The 26,919-nt window shown below is 32.8% G+C and overlaps 1 protein-coding gene across 2 annotated transcripts in view; it reads right to left on the bottom strand.

The window, feature by feature from the left end:
• Window positions 1-26,919, bottom strand: part of TUSC3 (tumor suppressor candidate 3) — a 148,597-nt gene that overhangs the window by 74,206 nt on the left and 47,472 nt on the right. For both annotated transcript variants that reach the window (XM_020282781.2, XM_075997329.1), the window contains exons 2-3: window positions 19,628-19,797; window positions 1,086-1,203 (exon numbers count right to left, since the gene is read on the bottom strand). In XM_020282781.2, coding sequence (XP_020138370.1) covers window positions 1,086-1,203; window positions 19,628-19,797 — 288 coding nt within the window. The remainder of the gene's footprint in view (window positions 1-1,085; window positions 1,204-19,627; window positions 19,798-26,919) is intronic.

Genomic DNA, 26,919 nt, shown 5'->3' with positions numbered 1-26,919 from the left:
TATACTAACTTTGTAATGTTGGACAAGCAACATTCTCTCCATACCTTATTTCTTATCTATGAAATGGAGCCAACATCATCTCTCTCACTGGATCATTGTGAAGCTAAATGAAAGAATACATATGAAGCACTTAGAACAGTGCCTGGTCCTTAAGCTTTCAATGTTAGCAATGATAATGGCACAACCATGACATCAAAGACAACTAGCATTTTTATGTCGAAGTCCAATACCTTGCTCCATGGAGAAGACTATAAATGAGAGTTTATCAGCCTGCTCAGGTTGCCATAACAGAAAACCCCAGACTAGGTGACTTAAACAGCAGAAATGCATTTTCTCACAATTCTGAAGACTGGAAGTTCAAGATCAAGGGACCAGCAGAATTGGTTTCTAGTCAGGCTTCTCTTCCTTGGCTTGTAGCAATCTTCTTGCTGTGTCCTCAGATGGCCTTTTACTCTGTGCACATGTATTTCTGTCTCTTCCTCTTCTTATAAGGACATTAGTCCTGTTGGATTAGGACCCCACCCTAAAAACCTCATTTAACCTTAATTACATCCCTCAAAGCCCCATCTTCAAATACGGTCACCTTGGAGGTTATGGCTTCAACATATCAATTTGGAAAAATACAATTCGGCCCATAACAGAAAAAAAACACTTTTAAATAAATACTTAATATTTTACATGTAAAATTCTCTGTATCTGCCACATTGGAAGAAATAAAGTTTAAGTAAAACTTGCATTGAATTTTATATAAAATGTCACAAGTTTGTGCAACATACTTAATCACATACAATTAAATACCAAAATAAGATTAATTCATGTATAATGCCACTGCATGCTAAGAAAACACATTTCCTGTGTAATGCAAAAGTCAAAATGTGTTTACCATACTTACTAATGGCAAAAACTACAACGATAAAGGTAACATTGGCTTTAATTATTGTAATCACATCACAGAATTTATTACAACTACTTATTGTATTTATTAACTTATTCAGTGAATTGCATTTTTATCTGGCTAACAAAAATGTATCATTCATAAGTGGCTCTCTTAAATATATTACCAAAATAAAATATAACTCTTTTACCTGTTGAAAAACATCTGTCCCCTCATCATAGTCCACCATACTGAAGAAGAGTTTGTTACAAAAAGCAGATGAATAGCGCCAGGAGTTAGCCAGTATTTGATATTCTTCATTAGCTTGCCTAATAAGAATAATGGGGCAGGGGCAGAGTAGAAACACATTAGTATTGAAGCATTAAGGAAGCAGTTAATAAAACCAGTACTTCTAGGGTAAGCATTGGTCAGTTTCTGTATGAACTGCAAGCAAAGATCAGTTTTTTAAAAATATTTTTAAATGGTTGTTAAAAAAAGAGAAAAATATTCCTTAATACATGAAAATTATATAAAATTCAAACTTTAATATTCATAAATAAAGTTTTATTGCAACACAGCCACAATGATTCATTTACATATTGCTTATGATTGCTATTATGCTATAATGGCAAAGGTGAGTAGTTGTTACACAACTGTATGAGCCACGGGCTGGCCTGGCCCTTTAAATAAAAAGTTTACCAACTCTTGTTTTAGGGATTTAAAACATTTTTTGGCATTCCCTACACATATAAATTAAATCTTCTAATAATTTTTAGTAAAAGACCAACTTTTAAGAATATTTGCAATTCAGTTTAACAGAAAAACAAAAATCATGAGGAAATGTAAGTTATAAAATTGTAAACACAGTTATATTGCACCTTTATTTGTTCCATTTATCTTAACATTCAAACCTAAAAGTAAGCAAAAATTTCTGAGTAGCTAAACCAGATGCTGCAAACAAACTATCTTCTAATATATTTGCTCCTATTTAGAACTCATTTTCATTAGACATTTTACTAATTTGGCAGATGATAAAGCTCTATATTTAGATGTAGAGAGAGATTAGAAACAGGGAAATAGCATTGCTGGAAGTATGTAAGTACAGTAATAGGAACAAAAAGCAACAAGTTATTTCTAAAACATTTTTAAAAACAAAGTAGTAGTGCTTGTTCCACATAATTTATCATTCTCAGGAGTTTATCCTCTCAAAACACCAATTTAGAAGACAGAGTTAAATAAAATCCACATAACAAAATAAAACAGGTGGAAATATTGGGGCGGGTAGAGCAGAGAGAAAGGATCTATAGGTATAATTCAGTAATTACAACTTTCAAATAGGAGTCCAGAGAGAGAAGGGAGATAAAACAGAGGAAATGATATTTCTGGAAACAATAAAATTAAAGGAGACTAAATATTCAAATTAAAAGTATTTCCTAGATTCAGAATAGGATGAATGTGAAAAAAACCAACATGGAAAAATTCTGTGATACTTCGGAACACTATGAATAAAAAACAAGATCCTAACAGTTTTCAGAGGGAAAAAAAAATCCTCAACGGGGGCAAACAATGAGATTGCGATTGGACTGGTCATTAGCAACACTAGATACCAACAGATAGAACAATTCCTTGAGACTTCTGAAGGGATATTATTTTCTATTTAGAATTCTATATTGAGCCAAAATATCAATTAAGTTTCAAATGAACACGTTCTCAGCAATGTTATGAACAAGAAATACAAGGATGTATTTATTAATACTATTACAGTGGTAAATAAGAAACAGAATTAAAACTTGTAAAGGGTAAGATGAGTTCCATCTTCATGTATCACAGAAAGAAATGTAAAGACCAAGTATACCGTATGAAATATTGTTTTAAGAATAACATTCAGAGATATTGAAAAAACATTAAAAGAAAAAAACAGAAAGGAATAACAGTGATCGTTTCTGGCACACAAGTCTGCAAATAGGTAAGTGCAAGGGCCAGGGACTGCAGTTCTTCATTTCAGACCATTCTTTATTAACACGAGGCACATGAAATTGTGATTAAAATATATATATTTTAAGAGGCCTAAATATGAATGGTGCTGTAATCTGAGGTCATTTTATCATAAAATAAAGATCTTAGGCATCATTTTATCAAAGCACAGCACCAAAACTGATCACTGTAATGATTAGTGTAAGACTGCATTGTGCTCAGTAGGCAGAAAACTAAACAGTGCATTTTAGAATATTTTCAATAAAAATAGTTACAAATTTTTAAGCTTTGGTGGTTAAGTAAGATTTAATCTACTGTAATTCACTCAAAAACTATTTACTAAACACCTTATAGTAACAAATAAGAAGTAATCTCCAAGATCTCTTGTCTTCATAGCATTGGTGTTTTAGTGAGGAGACATATAATAAACTAAATAATTAAAAAACTAAAAATTAAGATATACTCTGAGAAAACAGCATACAAAATAGCATTATAGGAAATAATGGAGAATGTACTTAGATGGTATGGTTATTAAAAGGCTTCTCAGATGAAGTGAATAAAGCTCAAATGCCAAGGATGAGAAAGAGCAAGCAGGAATAACAAGCACAAAGGCCTAAAGAGGGATAGAACTTAAGATGCTGGCAAGATGAAACTGTGATATAAATGAGAACACACACTCTGTTTACTAGAAGAATACGTACAGAATACACATTTACACCCTCCCTCATTTGTATGAAACAGTGCTGCACTGTGCTTCTCCCAATCCTACAATCAAAACAAAGTTCAAAACAACAGGAGCCCTAAAATCGGATTTGATTTTTGTCACAAGAAATGTAATGACTGGTAAGTATTCATCATTGATTTTCAAAGAAAAAATGTATAGTAGCTTTACACATTGAACTGGCACTGACACATAAGTAAGTCTGAACATCATTACATGGTAATAAACCTTAGACCAATACTGCTTTAAAAAACTCATTAAAAGGATGGCATTAAAATTAAGAAAACAATATATTAAACAAAACTCCATTACTGGAGTATTTTACAAATAAACAGTTTAACTTTTGAAATAAAACAGAAATTGTAAATCAGCAAAAAACTAGCATTCTTGTGATGATGACATTCTAAGTAATGAAAATGCTTCATTATAAAAAATAAAGAGAAAACCATCATATTTTAGTATTCAATGTCTATGTATAGAATCTTATGGAATGACCTAGCGAGGAATAATGTTGAATTTCTTTTCCTCATACTTTTGTAATCTAGCCCACTACAGTAGATTAAGTATACACTCATGAACTCATTAATTCAAACCACAGATCCATGTTAGTGCCAACAATGTGCCAGGTAATGCAGAACTGAATAACAAATGCAAGGTCCTTAATCTCTAGACGCTCACATCCAGTAAGAAAGAGGGGCCTCATACAGATAAACAAATTTCAGATAATCATAAGTATTATGAAGGAAAAAAGAGAAAATATGATAAAGAGTAATGAGATGTCATAGAGGATGAATTCAACTTGCCTTCAAACTCTATACTCCATATCATTCCATTTTTTCAGATTTAATTTCCCAAAAACCTATTTGTATAATTTATCCTCTATTCAAAAATCCAAAAACGTTCCCCACTACCCATATGATGAAGACAATGGGAAGAAGTCAAGATCCTCCATATCCTGGCCACAACTTACATAACCTATGTCTCAATGAACATACCACACTCAAAGGGTCTCTCTGTTTCATGAACATACCATGTCCATGCTTACCATACGCAGGAAATACATTGCTTAGAATATCCTCCCTTCTTTCAATATCTTCTCAAAAACTGCCTCTCCTTCAGAAGTCACTTCATATCTCTACACCTACAATAGCTGTTGATGCAACTGTCTGAAATGGAACTTCTCAGCAACTGTGTGGCACTATTTATTTTACACAAGTATCTGTTTTGTTTATATGTATCAATTGTCCAATGCCTAGGACCCAATATAGAGTAGATATTCAATAAAGGTTTGTTACTGGTGATGATGAATATTATACTTTCCAAACCAGTCAATATATCATAAATGCCTTAAAACTAAATTTACCACATTAGAGATTCCAAATTCTAGTGAGTCTGACTAAAAGCCCATTTAGTCAGATTTACATCACAGGTTAATGTCTCTTTTAAGGCAAATTTGCTTTACTCTATGGTGGTGGGGATAAAAAAAATCACATTTTAAATCTGTGTACTATCACAAATGTATTCTGTTTGTCAAAGGAATAGTGTCCATGATTCAAAAGGTTACAAATGACTAAATCATCATGCAATGTCATGTTAGTAATACCAATTTCACATGCAAATGTAGAATTCAGGTTTTAATCATCAATGATATTTAAACTCAACAATTTTAATATGTGCTGCAAGAAAAGGGGGTACACCTCACAGCATCCATCTTTAAGAGGCTTGTTAGAGGAAAGAATAGATATGTACTCTAATATGTAAATAAGGTCCATTTATTTTTAAAAAGAATACAGATTGTAGGTGCTATATAGCACACAGAGAAGGAAGAGATCAGAGTGGACTGGAGTAGTTACAAAGAATGTGAATATGAAAAAAATTGGAAAACAACAAAGGTATGTCTGGAAGGACTAAAATTATGTTAATAATAAACAACAAAGGACAGGGAGATAATAGTAAGGCAACAGAAACAGTATAAAAAAAGACTGTGTTTATGTGTTCAAGTAATAGAATATCAGTTTCATGTCAGAAAATAAGACCGGAAGTGGTAAAAAGATACACAGGATCTGGATTTATTCTATAAAAAGTGAACTACAAGTGTTTTTGAAAGAAGTAGATTATGTAAAATACTATTTAAGAACGCTGCATCTGGCAACTGTGTATGATATATAGAGGAAAAGAGAGTAAGTGGAAATGGAATGATTGGGAAAATATATAAGGTTATTAAAATATTATATAAATAACAGTGTGACTTATCTTGTACATACTCTCCATTGGAAACTAGCAGGTCAAAGCACCCAGTAAAATTTTCTAGACAGTGTACTTAGGAACAGTTCTAGCAAGAATAAAGAATTCCATGGGAGCCAAAGAAAAGTACATTTTCTTGACTCTAGTCAGAGAAAATATAATACTGACAAGGTAAATGGGGGCTTTCTTCTGTTAGCTGTAATTCAGGACCAACAGGATCAGTGAACAGATCTGTGTGTCACTGAAAAAAAAAATTCAATAAGCCTGAGAAATATGTACTTCAATATCAATGATATCTTTTCAGAGTACAAAAGATTTATTAGAAGAAGTGCACCCTAATAACAAAGACCCTATTCTCTATCCTTACTCCATTAACCTTTATGCCCCTCCTCCATATTCCAAATTCTTAATGCTTAATAGAGAGTAGAGGAAACCTAACTAATGACAGATAAAGAAATTCAGCAAATTCTTGCATATGTTTATGTTCACTTGGACTGATGAGCAAAGTAAGACGTTACTAGTACTTAGTATACTTCTGATCTCTCTGCCATCTAAAATTAGAAATTTAAAACCACAAATGCTCCAAGCACTTAAATAACATTTCCAACTCTGTTAACTAAAAAATATTTTGTTTTGGTAGCTCATAGTAATGTTACGGGCCTACCTTTATGAATGTAGGGAACATTGTAAATTGTTCTAATATATTCATATGCAGCCTGGAGAGGGCAGTCAAGCTGCATCAAAGGGATCCAAGCAGGCTTAAGTAATTGCTGCAGGGTACTGTTAAATCTGTTATATGAATTCTTCTCCATTTATTATGGGGGGGAAAAAATCACTTAATACAAATGCTATAATTTTATATTATAACCCTTTTTAAAAGGTGATGTAAAACTGTAACGAATTATTAACTCATTTGTAGTTCTATACATTTAATATATTTACTATGATGAATGTAATTTTAGAAGGAATGTTTTAAGAAGCATGGTTTCTCTTTTTAATGTTATTAAAACTTCCTATAAGGTAATGGGTTCATATCGAACTCCCATTATATGCCTTTATAGTTATATATTTATGATAAATTACATATATTACAATTATTCCAAAGTATATCTTCATAAAACCCCAAATTAAAGAATTTTTACAGATAGTGATATACATAGATCTGGAGTGAGCAGACTCACCTATTAATTACGGTTCTGTAATCTTGAGAACAAAAAACTGGTAAACAGCACTCTACACAAAGATTTTTAACAGAGTTGTTTCTCTGGTTGTTCTATACATATCTAGGACCCTGCTGAATATACGAAATATATTAAATAGATTCAATGCCTTTGAAGAGCTGAGGAACCAACAGTTTACTATGATATTGTAATTGACTCTGCATAATTCACTAGTTGATAAGATAAATTAAAGAGGTTGTGTCTATTAGAGTTCTGGTTTTGCATCTATTTTTTCCTTTATCAGACCTAAATAGATACTTTTCCTTGGAAAACAACTCTAACATAAAATATGATTCAAAGACATATCTTAAAGTGAAAACGTATGTGAACATAAAAGATATCCAATTATATACAACATGCATAGTTAGCACTCAGTTTATGAAAGACAAAGGAATTTTAGTTCTCTTTTTTTAAAAGTTGAGGAACAGTAACATATAAATGCTTAAATGTGATATGCTAAGGAGACTGACATATATTAAAGAAACAAAATGATTTACCCAAGATTCATTTAACAAGTTTTCTACCTACTACATATACATATGAGGCTTATAATTATGTATTTGATAAATGTTTATGCCACTAATAATAAAGAATAAATGAATAGATTAATTAATTCAATGTTTGGAAGCAGTTAAGACATATAGGCCCTTGCCTCAAGATACTTCAATCCATTAGGCTAACACTTATAATCTTAAACAATGAGTACATACAAAACAACAAATGGAATAAGTTCAAAACAATGTAAATGTTATTTATGATAATATGACTAGGAACTATTATGATATGCAAAAACATCTGTTGAATAGATGAATTAATATAGTTATTACAAAACTTGACAAGTCACAATGAGGAAAGAATGAATTCACACCTTAAATCATGCAATATTCCCCAAGTCTATGCTTTACCTTCATGTGGTAAAGAACAGAATATATGCAGACTTTAAAGAACTTTGTTGTACAGAATTTAAAAAGGAGACAGAAGCTTACAAAAACTGTCACAAGAAATGAAGATTATGTGTTTTCTACTCAACTCAAAAGAACCACCACCATCAGTACATTTATTGTGGTTAGCATGTGCCAGGAACCCTTTTATGTATTTCACTTAATCTTCACTTTTTAAAACTTTTCTTAAACATATTTTTAATAGATTTTATTTTTTAGAGTAGTTTTAGGTTCACAGCAAAATACAGTGAAAGTTTGAGATTCATACATTGTTCATAAATAATTCTTGGACTACTTATTAACCAGTTAACTATTTGATTATGTATATTATATATTACATATATAAACTCATCTATCTTGTGACATGACAAAATTCCATTACAAGCAACTTTTTAATCTAGTAATATTGTTCTAGACATCTCTAATTTTATTAATAGACTACTGGACCACCACAGAAATATCTCATGCTAAACACTGAAGGACTATTCTTGGAGTGTTCTATGTCCCCAGCTTTCTGAGATATAACTGGCATATGAAAAACTGTACATAATTAATGTACACAATCTGTACAATTTGGTGAGTTGAAACACACATATACATTCATATTATCATTACCACAATCAAACTAATGAACATTTCCATTACTCCCAAAGTTTCCTTGTGTCCCTTTGTTGTTTAAAGCTTTGATTTGATTTTTGGCAAGGCTTTATGAAACAGGTAGTTGTTTTATCCTCATTTCATATGAGGAATCTGAAGCACAAAAGTTAAGCAACTTGTCTATGTCCCATGGCTAGTAATTAGTTGAGTTAGCAGAATTCAAACTCAGTGAGAGATAGGAGAGATACGTTATGACGATACTTATGGCTATATATAAAAATACAAATATAAACTCAATTTTCAAAGTGAGGTTTCCCAATCCACTCACATCAAAAATTATCTGGGATTTTTTTTAAAAAAATACAAATTCCTGGAACATATATCACATTAAATTAGTCAAGTTGTTCTAAGGGTAGGTTCCATGAATATATATTTTAGCTAGCTTTCCAAGTACCATTCATGCACACAGAAGTATCTAGGGGAAAAAAATTGAAAGGCTTCTTTGATGAAGTAAATTCTTTTGATCCTGTGGTAGGTTTTTATTTCCCAAAGTTAAATATATTAGTCTATGTTAAAAAACAAAAAACTCACAATGTACAAAAGTATAATAATCTAGTATAAAATAAAACAAATATAAAACCCACCCTACCACTTTTAATGTGACTTTCAAACAATGTAATATTACTCCTATTGTTACCACAGAGCCAAAAAGAAAAACCATAGATAGCATTTAAATTCTGAAAATCTGGACCTGTGTACTGGCCTTTCACTTAATAATGTACAAACTCACTTTCTGTTTATTTTCTCCTTTTTAGCATGACAATACTAATAATTCCTTTCTCAAGAGTTGTCATGAGGTTAAAAGCATGACAAAGGGTTATAAAAATCTTGCCATATTCAGCATCTAGCTTAAAATCCATTGACTATTTGCATTTTCAAGTCTCATCTCCAGTTACTTTCCCTTTTACTCTCTACACCAGGCCCAAAAGTTTATTTTAATTTCTCTCAATAAAGTAGGCTTACTCTTGATATAGAATTTCTGTGTTCTTCCTTCCTTCTCAACAAACTTCCTACATTTACAGAGCACACATTATAAACAATATATATGGCACACTCGATACACGTCACACAACCATGTCCACTGCATGGGGGCAGAGAAACATGCCTCACAAATTACTAAGCATCCTGTATATCTTAATACTTCAATTATCACTCTCCAAAATAAGCCTTTTTGAACATAAAAATTAGCAGACAAGACCAGGGTCCTCTCATAAAACTCTTGTCATTTAAGAGTTAGGTAATTATGAGCTTAACTATGTAATGTGAATATTGTAATTCACATTACAGTGACAGTAATTCACATTAGACAGTAATATGAATACTGTCCAGTACTTCAACTAAACTCTGAGATCAATGACAGCTGTAGCCAGGTCAGTTTATTCACCGTATCTCCCTATTATCCAGGACAATACCTATATATACATTGTCACCATTCAACAAACATTAGTAATAAATGTCAGTGTCAATATAATATTGTAATCATCACAGTATTATCCAATACCATGGTAAAAAAACAAAAGTTTATAAAATAAAGTTTCTTTTTGTCTTCAGTACTATTTAAGATTCTTAAGAGGGGTAAAAAAAACCCTATTCTATAGACCTAAAGAATGAGAACTTAAATAAAAACTAAAATGAGTATTAAATATATACCTCTTGCCAAAGGCAATGAGAAACATTTCAGAATTATTAGAAGATTCTGTGTTAGGGTCCCAAATACCATCCTCAGGTTTGGTAATTCACTAAAAGTACTCACAGGAATCAACATATAGTCATATTTACAGTTGAAATTAATTATAGTGAAAGGATACAAAGCAAAATTGACAAAGGAGAAAAGGTACCTGGTGCAAAGTCTGAAACAAACTAGATGCAAGCTTCCAAGAACGCTTCCTTAACAAGTCACACAGGACTCACTCAATTCCTTCAGGAAAGAGTTGTGACAACATGTGTAAAGTGTTGTGTACCAGGAAGGCTCATTAAAGATTCAGTGCCCAAGAGGTCTGGTCATGTAGACACCTTCCATATAACAGGTGAAAAAACTCCAACTCCCAGAAGGAAAGCAGGTGTTCAGCATTAACCACACTGTACAACAGTTTAGGCACAGTGAGCCAGCCTCAACAGTTAAGGAATGGCGAGAAAATTCCCCAAATCCAAGTTCCCATACACCAAGCAAGGGCCAACCTTGAGAGTTGGCCTTTCTAAACAACAATCTCAAGCCTGCTGTGTTGATTCTTTTCTGAACAGATGCATTACAATGACTATCTTCTGATAAATAAAAGGAGTTAACTCATCTTCTTCATTGTATTTTATTGACAAAGACAACAATCTACCACAGGGAAAGAATATATCTGAAGCAGTTTTACTTGAAAAAGTACTGGTTTGTACTAAGTCACCCCCATGGGATCAAGATTCCTAGATATCTTAAAAGAAATTATTCAAGGACTAAGGTCTGAGACCATGAAAAACAGTGAATCCTACTTAATATGTTAAATGACTAACATATACTAAAATCATGGAAACCAAGGAAAAATGCCTCAAATTAGCAGAAATATTAATTATAATTTATTAACATGAATTTATATATATATTTCTAGATTTATAGATTAACATGTAGACACTTTGACTTTTATTTTGAATGCTTGAGAGTAGCTATCAAGACTATACTTTTAAAAGTAATTTTATTTCAGTCATAACCTTCATAAATAAAGCATTTTTAGAGAGATAAAACATTATCCTATTACTTCTGTAAACATGTAATGAATAACTTTTCACTGAGTTTTTCATCAATATGAAAACATTCTCATTTATCTCATTCAATAAAATCCTACTAAGCACGCAGAAAGTGCAAAACCATGAACTTCATGTGATTTAACATCAACACATCATCATCATCATCATCACTGTAATATTAGTATAATAGTTTGTCCTCAAAGAACTTTCTTATTTGTGGTCAGATTCTAAATTTTCCTACTAAGACGAAAACTTTACCTAGAAAATACTGGATTCTTGTAGGATAATGACAACCATCAAAAACTTCCAAAAACCATGTAGTTCTACAGAAAAGTACAAACACAATTGCTCATGCCAATAGCATAACTAGAATTAAGAGAATCCTACAGAATGTAAAAGTACATGAAAGTGAGGAAATTATTATCTGCAACCTCAGAAACCTATGCAAGAAGAGGAAGTAAGGTGGAGACTGTGGGAGAAAAAAAGGGCAAGAGAGATCCTAGCAAAGGTAGAAGACGGGAAAAATCACCCCAAGAAAGAGACGAACTCATCAGAATTGGAAAATACTGAGGTCAGGTCTAAGATATTATAATATGGTTAAGAACAGTGGCTACTGGGCAATGTAAAGGAAGGGGCTTGGAAGTACACAGGAACAAACATAGTAGTCTTATGAATACATCACTCTGTGTGGAGTTGGAGGCAACTTACAAGAGGCAGACATGCATTGGCAACTCAGTAGGACAGTGAAATAGAGAAGCAAGTCATGGAAAGGGACCTATAGAAACAAAAATCATTTCAAAATCAAAATATACCACTGTAAAAGAAGAGGAGGAGGAAGAGGTGAAGGAAGAGGAGGGGGAAAAAAGAAGACTGTTGTACTCAATCTATTCTACTTTATGAACAGAAAAGGGCACTTGAATTAAGAAACTAGTAGGCCACCCAAAAGTCTAACCATAACCCCCACAGAGAAATAAACTATTATTTCTGGTTTAGGAAAGAAAAAAAATATTTCAAAAAGTACAGCAATGATCAAGAGCATCTATACAGAGTTACCACAAAAAATCAGGAAGAATAAAATTCTTTGACTGATAAGAAATTTCCCTAAAAAAACAAATCATGAGGAGAAAACCAAAACATAATACTCCAACCTAAAGCAAGTATCATTGAACAAGCATTTGAAGACATTAAAAAAAAATTCAACTACACAGAAAGTTCAGCAATAATCCTAGAGCATCATTTATATTAAAGTGATTACAAATGCACTCAAGCCTGAAATATTTCATATGTATTAGCCAATTCCAGAAAAGAACGTGTGAATGACATGAGTTTCCCAGTCTTCAATTAAGAAGTAAAATACCTTGGCTCAGGTACCAAGCAAATGAGGAAAACTTAAGAATTAAGGGCCATAAAAATATTATCAAAGGTATAGAGGAAATGGCAAGGGTTGTAATACGAAAACCATTTATAAAGTAACATACTTACAAGCACTTTAAGCAAGCAGTCCCTAAACTTTTTGGCACCAGGGACCAGTCTCACATAAGACAATTTTTCCACGGACAGGGGCGGGGATGGGAAAGATGGTTTGGGGATGATTCAAGCACATTACATTTATTGTGCAGTCAAACCTCTCTGCTAATAATAATCTGTATTTGCAGCTGCTGCCTAGCGCTAGCATCACTGCCTCAGTTCCCCCTCAGATCATGAGGCATTAGATTCTCATAAGGAATGGTCAATCTAGATCACTCACATCCACAGTTTATAGCAGGGTTCACGCTCCTATGCCACCGCTAATGACAGTGATGCCAGCAATGGGGAGCGGCTGTAAATACAGATGAAGCTTCACTGGCTCACCAACTGCTCACCTCCTGCTGTGTTGCCCAGTTCCTAACAGCCCACTGACCAGTACCAGTCCATGGGCCAGCGTTTGGGGACTGCAGTTTTGAGTACAAGGGTAATTTATCTATGCACAATTTTCACCTTATCTCATTTTAGAATCTAATTCCATGAGAGATATGACCTTACTGTAATGAAACCAAAGGCTGATGAGCTCTTTTTTCCATATTGTTTTAACCAACTATGTTCAAACCACCAATCCGTATTTAGGAAATGCTCCCTGAATAAAAGCTTTTCATAATCTTTTGAGTTTAAGTAATGCTGGGTGATGGATCCTTGCCCTAAAAGACTAATAATCTTAGCTGGGAATGCAAAAGCAAAATACAAATTACAGTTCACAGGGTAAGGACAATAATGAATATGTGCACTTAAAGAAAGCATTAAACTCTAATAGCTCTGGAGTCACAAATCCCCATCCTGACAGGTATTAGCTGCATGACTTTGGATAAATTACATAAACTCTCAGCTTAATGTTTATCATCTATAAAATGGATATTTTCAGATATACCTTTCAGAGTAATGAGAATTACATGAGATTATATATATATGTGTGTGTATATACAGTATATACAAAAATGACTTAACGTAGAGCCCACAATGATTTACACATAGTTAACAATAATTTTATTTAGTTGTGGGAGAAAGGATATTAGCCCGTTAATATCTGGTATGCCAATGTAGTTAAGTTATTCACTATCCATTTCAAATTACCTTGTAATTCATTAATTTTTTTCATTTATTTGGAGTTCAACAATATATTAACTTCTAACACATCACTGAAACTTTGATTATACATGTATTTTGCTTAGTTCTATATACAGTTTTTCATTTTCTTTCAAATGAATTCTTTTTCTTAAAACTATCAATCCATCCTTAGAAGAACATATTTTGTTCTTAAAATTTGTAGTGAATCCTGGAATAGATGAATAACTTTGTGGGAGAATATATCTGAAAGATTTAGCAATTATGGAGAATATTTCCTACAGTATAATTTGATAAAGGAAGTTTGGAGTTAACACTTGAGGGAGGTGAGAATTATATCGAGCAGTCTTAATTAACAACTTTATTTGGCCAAGGAGTTTGATGTTAGCACTGAGGGAGGTGAGAATTGAATTCTGAAATTTGTGAATAAACTGACTGTGTGAAGGAACAGAGGAGTGATTTGCTAAAAGGGCTTACAGGGAAGCCAAAAGCTCATTCACCAGCCTTTCAGCAAAGAAAACCAACTGGAGAACCTAAGTGTGAGTTAACTCTAGAAGAAAATTTCATTTTTCCTTAAAGAAAAGAAAAAACAGAAAACTCTCACAAAGGAAAGGACTAAGATTTTTAATTATAGCTATGATCTTTTCAAAGACTCTATAGAATTGTAAAAATTACAGCAGTATATTATAGAAATAGTCCAAAAAGTACACTGACACAAAAGGACCCAGGGGGATTAATTCACATGGGGGGAAAAAAAAGACGGCTGCTAATAAGGTGCCTTTCTTGATGTATCTATAACTCCCTTTGAGGCTTAAGTTATCATTCAGAAATATAATCTGAGTAATTTTTCTTGAAACTCCTTTTTACTTTTTCATCTTACTTGTCCCCTTGAGATCTCTTTGATCCACTCTGCCCACTCTACTATGGATCAGTTAGCACTCTCTTGGCTCAATAACAGTAGCTCTTAAGACCACTACTCAGTAGTAGATCTAAGACCACTGTTCAATCACAATTATTTAACAGATCCTCCTCTGAAATTTATATCATCCTACAACATAAATTTATCATCTTCATCTAGGAAACTCCAAGGCATTCCTCTATAAGCTCAATTTTTTCCTTTCCAATGGCAATATCACCCTGAATAATTTCATGCAAATTTATAATCTAGACATTACCATAGTCTCATAGTTCCTCAAGCTTCTCTATACCTTCAAAAACCATCTATATCATACTTCAGCAATATACTTATTAAATAAACCCTTTACGAGAACTTCTTAATATTCAACCCCATCCTGCTTCTACACAAAACCTGTTCTTATCCTTGTGAAAATCTAGCTTAACTGTATCAAAACTAGTTTGTCAGCTTTCCACAGCTTCCTTTGACCCTTATCCAACTTTTCTGAAACCAGTTACACATTTAAAATATACTACCACTAGCTCTGTCTACTCATTTGCCACTTCATACCATAAAGCAAACAAGATAATCCCAAAGAAAGGGGGTTCTTGCTCCTAAATTGCTAAGTACTAAAGAAGAAAATCATTTAATTCTACAGATTCTTCACTAAGAAGTTGGGTATTCTAGTTTCAGAAAGGATACTCAGTGCTACCTGGTTATTCAATTAGTTAAGCCTCTCCACTTCCATTATCCCTCAATGAAAAATAAATAAGAGATATGAGTCATGAAACTGCTTCTTACCTTCCTTCCCTTTCTTTATACTGGTTTGTGCACTAGAACTATATAGATCATAATTTTTAAATATCAATGCCTTGGCCCCACCCCAAAACAATTAGAATGTCTAGGCATGGGGTTCACAAATCTGCTCTATACTTTTTATTTGCGTTTCAACTTTTACCTGTTTTTTCTTTCTTCTCTAATACCACCCCCATCTTGATCCATTAATTAAATTTTTTCTAATAACTTCAATCTTTTTCTCTTATAAATCGAAAACTCTTTTAAAATGTAAAACTTTCTTATAAAATAGGCTGTGAAAAACAAAAAGCAAATAAATAAATAAAGGTTGTTAGAAGCTGAGAGTCATTTAAAAATTAAGAGTCTATATTTAACAATCCATTTAACACTATAATGAGCTAAGTAAAATACTACCCAAAGGATGCACCATTTAACAGTATGCTGTGGTTTATGTCATCACAGTACATATAATTTAATGTAACTGTGAAATAAATATTTAGATAATGAAATCTTTCTAGATTATAGTTACAAAAATATAATATCAATTAAATATATTTCTTCATAATACTGGTGATTGTAGGGAATCAATATACTCAATTTTAAGGAAATAATGATTTCCCTAAAATATATATAGCATTACAGAATGCCAGGCATTTTTTATTTTTAGTAGAAACTGAACTGTTATATCAAAATGGCAATTAAGGTGGTATTTTTCTCTGAATAGGGCTTTAGAATATCCTTTAAGGTATATATATTCTCTCCATGTGTGTTAGCCCAATTTTGACAATAGTGTTAATACTCACTTGAGTACTGGTCCTCAAATTTGATAGGCGGGGAACTCAGAATCATCTAAAGTGCTGTTTTTCAAAATATGTTGTTCACTCTCTTCTCTACCCACTTCTAGCCATGCCCCAACATACCCCCATTATTAGGAAGTTATAAGATCCTTTTTGGAAATTTCAAAATTTTCTTCCTGTAAGCTAGTCTGAGTGAATCCAATATTTTTCATTGATCCAAGTTACTAATAACTACACTAGAGGTCAAAATGGCTTAGAAGCCTATAATGAATATACAATGTGGAAAGTCCTGGAACATGGAGTCTCAATACAAAAAGTGTTTGTTACTGGAAAGAAAATGTGTTCAGCCAAAAAGAAATAGACAATCTGTGCTGTCCTTAACCACTGAGGAAGTGGAATACATAAGTTAAATGCTCCTGAAAAAGAAATCTCCAGGCCCAAATGATTTTACTGGAGAATTCTACCAACTATTTAAAGAAAATTAACACTAATTTTACACAATTGCTTCCAAAAAATAAGGCCATTATTACCCTGATACCAAAACTAGGCAAAGACAATACAAAAAATGAAAACTACAGACTAATATTTTTAATAAATTTAGATGCAAAATTCTTCCACAAAAAACCAGCAAATAGAATCCAACAATATATAAAAGAATATGTCACAATCAGGCCGGGCGCGGTGGCTCACGCCTGTAATCCTAGCACTTTGGGAGGCCGAGGCAGGCAGATCGCTCAAGGTCAGGAGTTTGAAACCAGCCTGAGCGAGACCCTGTCTCTACCAAAAATAGAAAGAAATTAATTGACCAACTAAAAATATATATACAAAAAATTAGCCAGGCATGGTGGCACATGCCTGTAGTCCCAGCTACTCGGGAGTCTGAGGCAGTAGGATCGCTGAGCCCAGGAGATTGAGGTTGCTGTGAGCCAGGCTGACGCCACGGCACTCACTCTAGCCTGGGCAACAAAGTGAGACTCTGTCTCAAAAAAAAAAAAAAAAAAAAAAAAAAGAATATGTCACAATCAAATGGGATTTATTCTAGTATGCAAGACTGTTTCAACATTTGAAAATCAATTTAATCCATTATATCAATAGGCTAACAAAGAAAAATCATTTCAATTGACACTTAAAAGGAACTGATAAAATCCAATACTCATTCATGATAAAAAAAAACTCTCAGCCATCTAGGAAAAAGAGGAATCTTCTCAACTTGATAAAGACCTACCAAAAAAAGAAAAAAAACTACCCAAAAAAACCTACAATAAAAGATCTACAAAAAAACCCTACAGCTAATATCATACTTAACTATGAAAGACTGAATGCTTTTTCTCAAAGATCAAACTGTAAAAGGTAAAACTAGAAAACTTCCAGAAAAAAACATAAAACCTTTTGGATCTGCAGCAACGCAAAGAGTTCTTCAATTTGACAAGAAAAGAAAGAACTATAAAGGGAGAAACTGATCAACTGAACCTCATCAAAATTAAAACTACAAAAGATTCTGTAATAGGTACTAAGAAAAAACATTGGAAAATCACATATCTGACAAAGGACTAGTATCTAAATATACAAAGAACTCTCAAAAATCAATAAAAAATCCAATTAGAAATGGGGAAAAGACATGACCAAATATTCCATCAGATGATATATAGATGATAAAGAAGCACGTGAAAAGATGTTCAACTCCATCAGCCATTAGGGAAACACAAAATAAAGCCACAAGAAATATCAGTACATATCAGAATGGCTAAAATAGTGACTACACCAAATGCTGACAAGAATAAGAAGAAACTAAATCAGTCATATACTGCTGATTGAAATGTAAATGATGATACAGCCACTCTAGGAAACATTCTGGCAGTTTCTTATATAATTAAATTATGAAACTGCCATACAATCCAGCCACCACACTCTCTGGCATGTATCCCAGAAAAATGTAAGTTCAAACAAAAACCTTTGGATAAATGCTCATAGCAGTTTTATTTGTCATAGCCAAAAACTAGAAACAACCAGATAGCCTTTTAAAGATGGTTAAATAAACTGTAATACATCCATACCATGAATTGTTACTCAGTAATAAAAAGTATCAACTGTTGATAAATGCAACAACTTGGATGGATTTTGAGGGAATTATGGTAAATTTTTTAAAAGCCAAACTCAAAGGGTCACATATTGTATGACTCCATTTACATAATGTTCTTGAAATGACAAAATTATAGAAATGGACAACAGATTAGTGATTGCCAAAGGTCAAATTCAAGGGGTAGGGAATACATTCGAGGGTGAGTGTGACTATAAAGGGCAAGAAGAAGTATTTTTGTGGTGATAGAACCCTTCTGCATCTTGACTGCCTCAATGCCAATATCCTGCTTGTGATATTGTACTGTAGTTTTGTAAGATGTTACCATCATGGGAAACTGAGTAACCAGTATACAGTATCCCTATATTATTTCTTACAATTGCAGGTAAACCTATAATTATTGCACAATAAGTTTAATAAAGTATTTGTTGCATATGTATTTTATTTGTACTTATCCAAAATTTTCTTTAGTTTGTTCTTATCAACAAATATTTCATTCATTTCTAATTGTTTACTTCTATAGAATAGGAAGAAATTTCTAATCACTGGAGACATCAAAAAGTAAATGGACTTCTCTAGGTAAAAGTGAGTCCTCTCTATTAAATTCAGGGGTTGGGGGGTAGACCCATATCTGAGGGATGTGATGAGCATTGTGGAGGGGAAGGGCATACCTCTAACCCTTGCTGGGGAGAGGCAAAGATATGAAATGCAACCAAAATGTTCATACTTTCATATTTTCTTGAAATAAAATTAAAAAATAATAAAATAAAATAAATAGACTGTTAAAATAGAGTATTAAAATATATTTAAGGGGGCTTCTTCATTGACTGGATATAACTAGGAGACCTACAAGAAAATATGCAGGATATAAAGATTACAAATAAAAGTTTTTATAATGCTATGTTCAATTGGTCAAATATTTTACATATCCAAAATAAAGTAATATTAGCCTATCAATGTCATTTTCTAGAATATACTTATTTTCAAATGCACATAGTTATATTTGACTACTGAAGAACTTTAATTCTCTTATACATATTTTAAACTATAATAAAATTAATATATAAGCCTGGGTTATAGTTTTTTCAATTTTAAAATTATATTAATTACCTGCACACAGAACACTGCCGCTGAGGCTGAAGAGCGGTGAACATAACAATCATAGAATAGTTTCGAGGTGGTGCCTTTATAAATTTTCGAAATTTATCACCATTCATTCGGAAGATTGAGCGTCTGGAACTCCATTCCATCAACTGTTCTACTTTTTCAGCTAAAAGATTCTGCAATTAAACATAGAAATTTAAATTTATACAGGGTAAAATTATGATTCTGGATTTCATAGAAACAGAACTGCATGAGATTGTATTTTACCCCGAATCAACTTCTGTTAAAATACCTTGTTTTCGTGAATATTTTGAATATTCATCATTAACTGACCATAAATGCATAAAATATTTCATTTTTTCTCATGATTTCAAGGTTTATAAAAAATATCTTAGAGGTAAAACAATCAGATTTGTCCTTTTAGAAAGATCAAACAGACATACATTTTCCTAATCTTCCAACTAAACACAGCTAAAAATGTTCATCATGTAAAAAAAAAAAAAAAAGTGTAAGAAGACTCTGAAAGGTAGAGAGAAGGCAGACTGGCTAGGTACCACAGGACCTGAAGAATGACATGGCGATGAGTTCTCTGGGTTTTCTTTTGGCCTCACCTATCCTAGACTAGTTGCTCCAGAAGTCGGCAATCCAAGAATGCCAATGGGTGCAGACAAAAAATAAAGCCTCAAGAAAACCTTGCTCACTTTATCCAAACAACAAGGAAAGGAGCAGCCTCATAAAACAAGTAACTGCTCTACTCCAAATACCATAGCAAAACAAAAAACAAAAACCCTGCAATATCATACCGCCCTCACAAACTTGAAACTATGCACAAAAAAAGTGTCATATAATTCTACCTATATTAAGGTTAAACACAGGAAAAATTATTTTATTGTAAAACAAATCAGGATAGTGGCTCATCTGGGAGGTTTAATGACAGAGACAACACAAGTGGATCTGACCTACCAGACTTGTTCCTGGGAAGGTGGAAGAAGATAGCACTCTAGCTTCTATATAGAATGCTCTTATCTTTAGATCGTTTTTTACCAGAAACAGTTCAAGAACTAAGAATTCGACACGGTTACATTCCTAGATGAAAAAGAAATTCCCAGCCCTTGCAAAACCAAGCAAGTATCAGTAATCAGGAGACAGAGGCTTGAATTTTAGGAATTGAGCGAGTTTTACTCTAGAATTCGGGGAGAAAATAATCTCTTCCCCTTGAGTGGAAAAGTGCCAGTGGCTCCCCGTGAATCCCTCAGAGAGACTGGGTGGGCATGCATGCACACATAAAGAGGAAAGAAGGGAAGGCAGGCATCTTATCCTGATTTAACTTGTCAAAACATCCTGCACCTACATGAGTGAGGAAAAAAAGATTAAAAAACGAAAGAAATAGAGGGAAGAGAGAGAAGGAGAGTAACCTGACCAAAGAGTAGAACATTTGAATTAGTAACTGCCAGAGCGAAAACATTCAGATAACCATACAGCATTAAAGTGTGAGATTCCCTATACCCTTACCAGATTTGGGTATTCATTCTCTCTCTTTCTTGTGCCTGTGTATAGTCATACATCTCTAACTTAATAGGTAAAAACAGTATCTTGTTTTAATTTGCACGGTTATTTTCTGGCAAAATTGAACAGTTTTATACAATTCTGCATATTAGTTATCTCTCTCTCTTACAAATTACCTCATTTTCTCTATCCTTGATCTACTTAGAGTTTTATAGAAGACATAAAAATGTATGCAATGAAACTCTTTCCAGACTAATCAATATTAAAAGAGTACCATAAAGTTGCCATTTCTAAATTGTTTTTCTTTTTGTTTACAGGGTAAAAAAGGAGGAACAAATAATAAGTGAGAAAAATAACATTTTAAAGCATATACACTGTATTTGATAATTTGTGAATTATTCTTATTTAAAAAGACTAAATACATTACATGAAAACTTTCAATTATTTACAAGCTGAAACGAAAAAATCCATGTTCTAGCACCCCAGTGAATATCAAATGACAGTGACATTAAGAAGTGAAATGCTCCCTTTATTCTCTTAGTCTCAACTGCTTGATTATTTAAACAAGTTTCTCTCTTAATGTGATTATTCAAACCAGACCAGAACATAAGTAAAATCCATACAAAAATTTTCGTATGGATTTTAAGTATCAAACAACTTTTAATATTTACTTCCAAATCACAGCATGAAGGGTGATGCAGCTGTCCTGTCTCATGACTAAGGTGGTGGAGACATAACTACTCATCATCAAAACCCACAGAAATACAGTCATGTACCCCATAAGGATGCTTCATTCAATGACAGATCACATATACCATACGATGATGGTCCCTAAGATTATAACAGAGCTGAAAATTTTCTATTGTTTAGGGAAGATGGGTAGCTGTGGTAACACTGTAGAACACTGCATTACTCACATTTGTGGTGATACTGGTGTAAACAAACCTACTGTGCTGCCAATCACACGATAGTATAGCACCTGCAATTTTATACTGTACATAATATTTGATAACAAACTATGTTACTTGTTTATGTATTTACCATACCATATTCTCTATCATTATTTTAGAGTGCACTCCTTTACTTATATTAATAAAAAAGAAAGTTAACTGTAAAATAGTCTTATAGGAGATGACAGCTCCATGCATGTTATTGCCCCTGAAGAACTTCCAGTGGGGACAAGATGTGAAGGTGGAAGACAGTGATAGTGATAATCTTGACCCTATGTAAGAGTAGATTAATGTATGTCTGTATGTTAATTTTAACAACAAAAAAAAGTTTATAAATTTTAAAGCTTATGAAGTTATAAAAACAAAATATTTTTGGACAGCTAGAAAAGTTGGTAGAAAAGTTATTTTCAATTTCTAAAATTATTTGATCTTAAAAATCCATATTCATATTTCTTAAAATGTCATTCTTCTCAGATATGAATAAAATATAAAGGACAATTCTTCTACAAACCAAACATCAGAAATTAAGCACTACACCACCTCATCTACATTACAAACTGATTGTTCACTAAATATCATCAATAGCCTTAAAGGCACTCAGAAGACCATAATGAGTTATACAATAAATAAGACAAGCAGACCATTTTTATCAAAAATACAAAATGCATAGAGCACACATGCCATAAAGAGAGAAAAGATTCAAACAAGAATCTAGTATAATCAGTTAAGAACTCATGAAATCATTGTATCATTACAGAAAATATATTCTACACTCTATCAGAAAACCTCAACTTATTCTGTTCAAAGGTAAAAAGAGATCCAAAATATACTCAATAAATCATGCTGAAAGTTCTTTAATGTATTTAATATCAAGCACTTTAAAATTAAAGAAAGGAATACTGAAAAATCTCAGACTAATTCCTCTGGGAAGATTCTAAAAATCTTTTGTCTACGAGTAGGTAAAAAGGGAAAAAAAGGGAAAAAAATCTGACAGATACAGCAGTATCCACAAGTTTATATAAATTTTCAAGCCCAACATGTCAAAGATAGTATAATATCTAATTCAATTAAGATCTAATGAGAATTTATCTGAGAAAACATTTATTCAGACATTCATACTTTTTTAAGGAAAGAAGCTTTCAATTAATGGTACTACAATATTCAATTAAATGAACATTTTCTAAAGACTCATTAAAAATATTTCCAGTAACACTCTTTTTAATTATGGCTTTAGCCTGAACTCTCCTCAGAAATTTTTCATGACGAGATATCACATTTTGGCTATCTTCTTATCCCTGAAAGCCCCCTAAACATGGCTAACTCCTAATAGCCCTCAAGCTCTCTCTACACTGAACAAATGGACAATTTATAAAAATTTTTAAGGTATAACTGGTAATTCACTAGTCCTATTCAAATGTCATTTTTTAACGGGGATTTACTTCAATTTGTAATAGTCTCTTTACTCTGTTTATTCTCTGGTTCAAAAACAAAAAGAACGTTATTGAAGAAGCAACCATTTCCAAAACTTGCACATATATCATATATATATATCATATATATATAATTGGCATAACCAGAAGAACTTAAAAATTCTAAATATTTCAAAGATCTAACGTAAATCTTAATTTTATATTATTTTAGAATTTCCTTACTCATAAAATTAAAGGAGCAGTGTATTCACATAAACACAACAATATAAATTCTACATTGAAAAACATCAGAATTTTTCCTCCATAAGAAACTTAACTATCGGCTGGGCACGGTGGCTCACGCCTGTAATCCTAGCACTCTGGGAGGCCGAGGCCAGCAGATTGCTCAAGGTCAGGAGTTCAAAACCAGCCTGAGCAAGAGCAAGACCCCATCTCTAGGTATAAATAGAAAGAAATTAATTGGCCAACTAATATATATAGAAAAAATTAGCCGGGCATGGTGGCGCATGCCTATATTCCCAGCTACTCGGGATGCTGAGGCAGCAGGATTGCTTGAGCCCAAGAATTTGAGGTTGCTGTGAGTGAGGCTGATCCCATGGCACTTACGCTAGCCTGGGCAACAAAGCAAGATTCTGTCTCAAAAAAAAAAAAAAAAGAAAAGAAAAGAAAAAGAAAGAAAGAAGAAACTTAACTATCCTCTGGCAGTAATAAATATTAAGAATTCTAATGATTCTAATGTTAGATGCTGTTATTCTTCAATTCCATCAGAGAAAACACATCAGAAAACATGACATACTATTTTGAAGTACTTTGTATTTGATACTGGTGGTAATAACAACTCAGATCAATTAATGTATAAAATTACATGAATTTTAAGTTATACTGTAAAATAATTCTCAAGCCTAAAATTTAAAGTCCCACACACAATGATACAAAATACATTAAACTTATAATTATTAATCACATCTTTCTTAATATACTCTAAAAAATAAGTCAAAAGAAAAAGTCTAAACATAGTTACATGATTAAAAGCAATACAAATAAAAACAGCTACTAAATGAAGATCAAAACATAAAATATTAAAGAATAAAATGAGGCCGGGCGCGGTGGCTCACGCCTGTAATCCTAGCACTCTGGGAGGCCGAGGCGGGCGGATTGCTCAAGGTCAGGAGTTCAAAACCACCCTGAGCAAGAGCAAGACCCTGTCTCTACTATAAATAGAAAGAAATTAATTGGCCAACTAATATATATACAAAAAATTTAGCCGGGCATGGTGGTGCATGCCTGTAGTCCCAGCTACTCGGGAGGCTGAGGCAGGAGGATTGCTTGAGCCCAGGAGTTTGAGGTTGCTGTGAGCTAGGCTGACGCCATGGCACTCACTCTAACCTGGGCAACAAAGCGAGACGCTGTCTCAAAAAAAAAAAAAAAAAAAAGAATAAAATGGCATTTGTGGTCAGTGACTAGTGAAAAAATTCAATCATAACAGTAAGGGGAAAGATAGAAGGTAATATGTTTATAATAATTATAACACAAAAGTATCTATCATAAATTCATGTAAATAGTTGAAAATTGTTTTTTTTTACTATCAGGAATTATTGTTTTATTTTTATTATAAAGTAAAAATAGTTTTTAAAAATTTATGTGAGTTATCCTAGAAACTATTTTTCACTGTAAAATTGCTGAAATTTACAATTACAATAGCCTTGTCCTATCAAGAGGCAACATCATTAAGATGGGGACCATGATATTTTCTCTGAAGGATCAAAATATGAAGTCATTTTAATAAGGAACAGTCATAAAATGTGCTAAATGAGCATCCCATTTTTATTCCATCACTGCATTAGCTTCTGTCACCATCTTTCTTGAACTCTTTTATATCCTTCTGTTGGATATTTATTATTGTATAAGTAAATATTCCATATTATAACAGCTACCAGATACAAGAAATGTCAGCAGCTGTTAAGAGCAGAGGGGAAAATCTACTTGCAGCTGTACACAGCCATCTGGCCTTACTCTCTTGGGAACACTGATCCAGGCAAGATGGCCATTACCAGTGTAAACAGGTATAACAGGTACCCTATTATAATAATACATTATACCATTAAAAATCTGCACTGCTCTACAAGTCACTGTGTATAACTCTTCACTACTAATGGCAACATATTATGCTCCACAGCTCAAGAAAAGTTTTTCTACAAGAATATGGAAAAATAACAACAAAATTATTCATGAACTGCAAAATTAAGAGATAATTTTTCAGCAAGTCTATTTTTAAGTCACACAAACTCATCAGTAAAATCTATAATGGTTAAATTATTAAAACAAGAAAAATTAAATAGAATCCAATAGAAAACAAGCCAAAAACAAAGTTTTAAATATACTTAAAAAGATTTCCAGTGTTTTTTTCATCAATTTAAATAGGATTTGGTCTACCTAGTTACTTCAAAACTGGCAGAAGCAAGTCAAGTTTTTTGGGGGTAGAGCAAAAGATTCACTTTATTTTGTAGAAAAGGTATACTATTAATATTATCACAGCTAACTGCCATCTGTACTACTGGCAGAGGCACTAAAATCTCCAAAGAAAACATGGAACCTTATGCAGAAGATACTGAGTAATATTAGAGACAGTATTCTAGCCTCATGTACTCGCCCCCAGGGTAGACTGAGATGCCCCTATTGTCCACTTTATCCCTATAAGATAAATAAGTACTTCATATTGAAATATATTATTTATAAAAAGTACAAAAATAATGTAAGGTAACAAAGCAAACAAAAAATTAAGAAATTCAGTACACATTAGAACTTCATGGAAAAGGGAGGAACTACTTGAGGTAAAAAATCTAACCAAAAAATGAATCAAAATAAAGAACTCAGAAAAGAAGAAGTTATGAATAAAATTCAGCTAAGAGGGAATCAAAATAAAGAATTCAGGAAATAGAGAAGCTAAGACTTCTCTAAAGTCTTTAGTCTAAAGATTAAATGTTGAATATAGTGTTTCTTAAATGCAAATACATTTAATTGCAAAACCAAAAATAAACAACTCTAGCAATTATAGATAGTCTTACTATCCTGGTTTGCCTAGGGAGCCCCAAACTGAACTCACTATCTTTGCATAGTTATTAAAAGCACACCCTTACTCTTGAAAATATTCCAGTTTGGGTAAGTTTTATGATTACCCAAGATGTATGACACATTATGTTTCAAAATTAGACAAAGTAATTTATCAAATAGTGATGGGAAAGGGAGTTAAGGAGGGAATGTAAGAGTGCATATAATGTACTCTTTCTATGTCTCTCTTTTTTTTTTGGAGACAGAGTCTCACTTTGTTGCCCAGGCCAGAGTGAGTGCCATGGTGTCAGCCTAGCTCACAGCAACCTCAAACCACTGGGCTAAAGCAATCCTGCTGCCTCAG

Source organism: Microcebus murinus, chromosome 24 (assembly GCF_040939455.1).
Source record: "Microcebus murinus isolate Inina chromosome 24, M.murinus_Inina_mat1.0, whole genome shotgun sequence".
Lineage (NCBI taxonomy): Eukaryota > Metazoa > Chordata > Mammalia > Primates > Cheirogaleidae > Microcebus > Microcebus murinus.
Note: the sequence above shows the minus strand (reverse complement) of the source record. Positions and strands in the feature narration are given on the sequence as shown.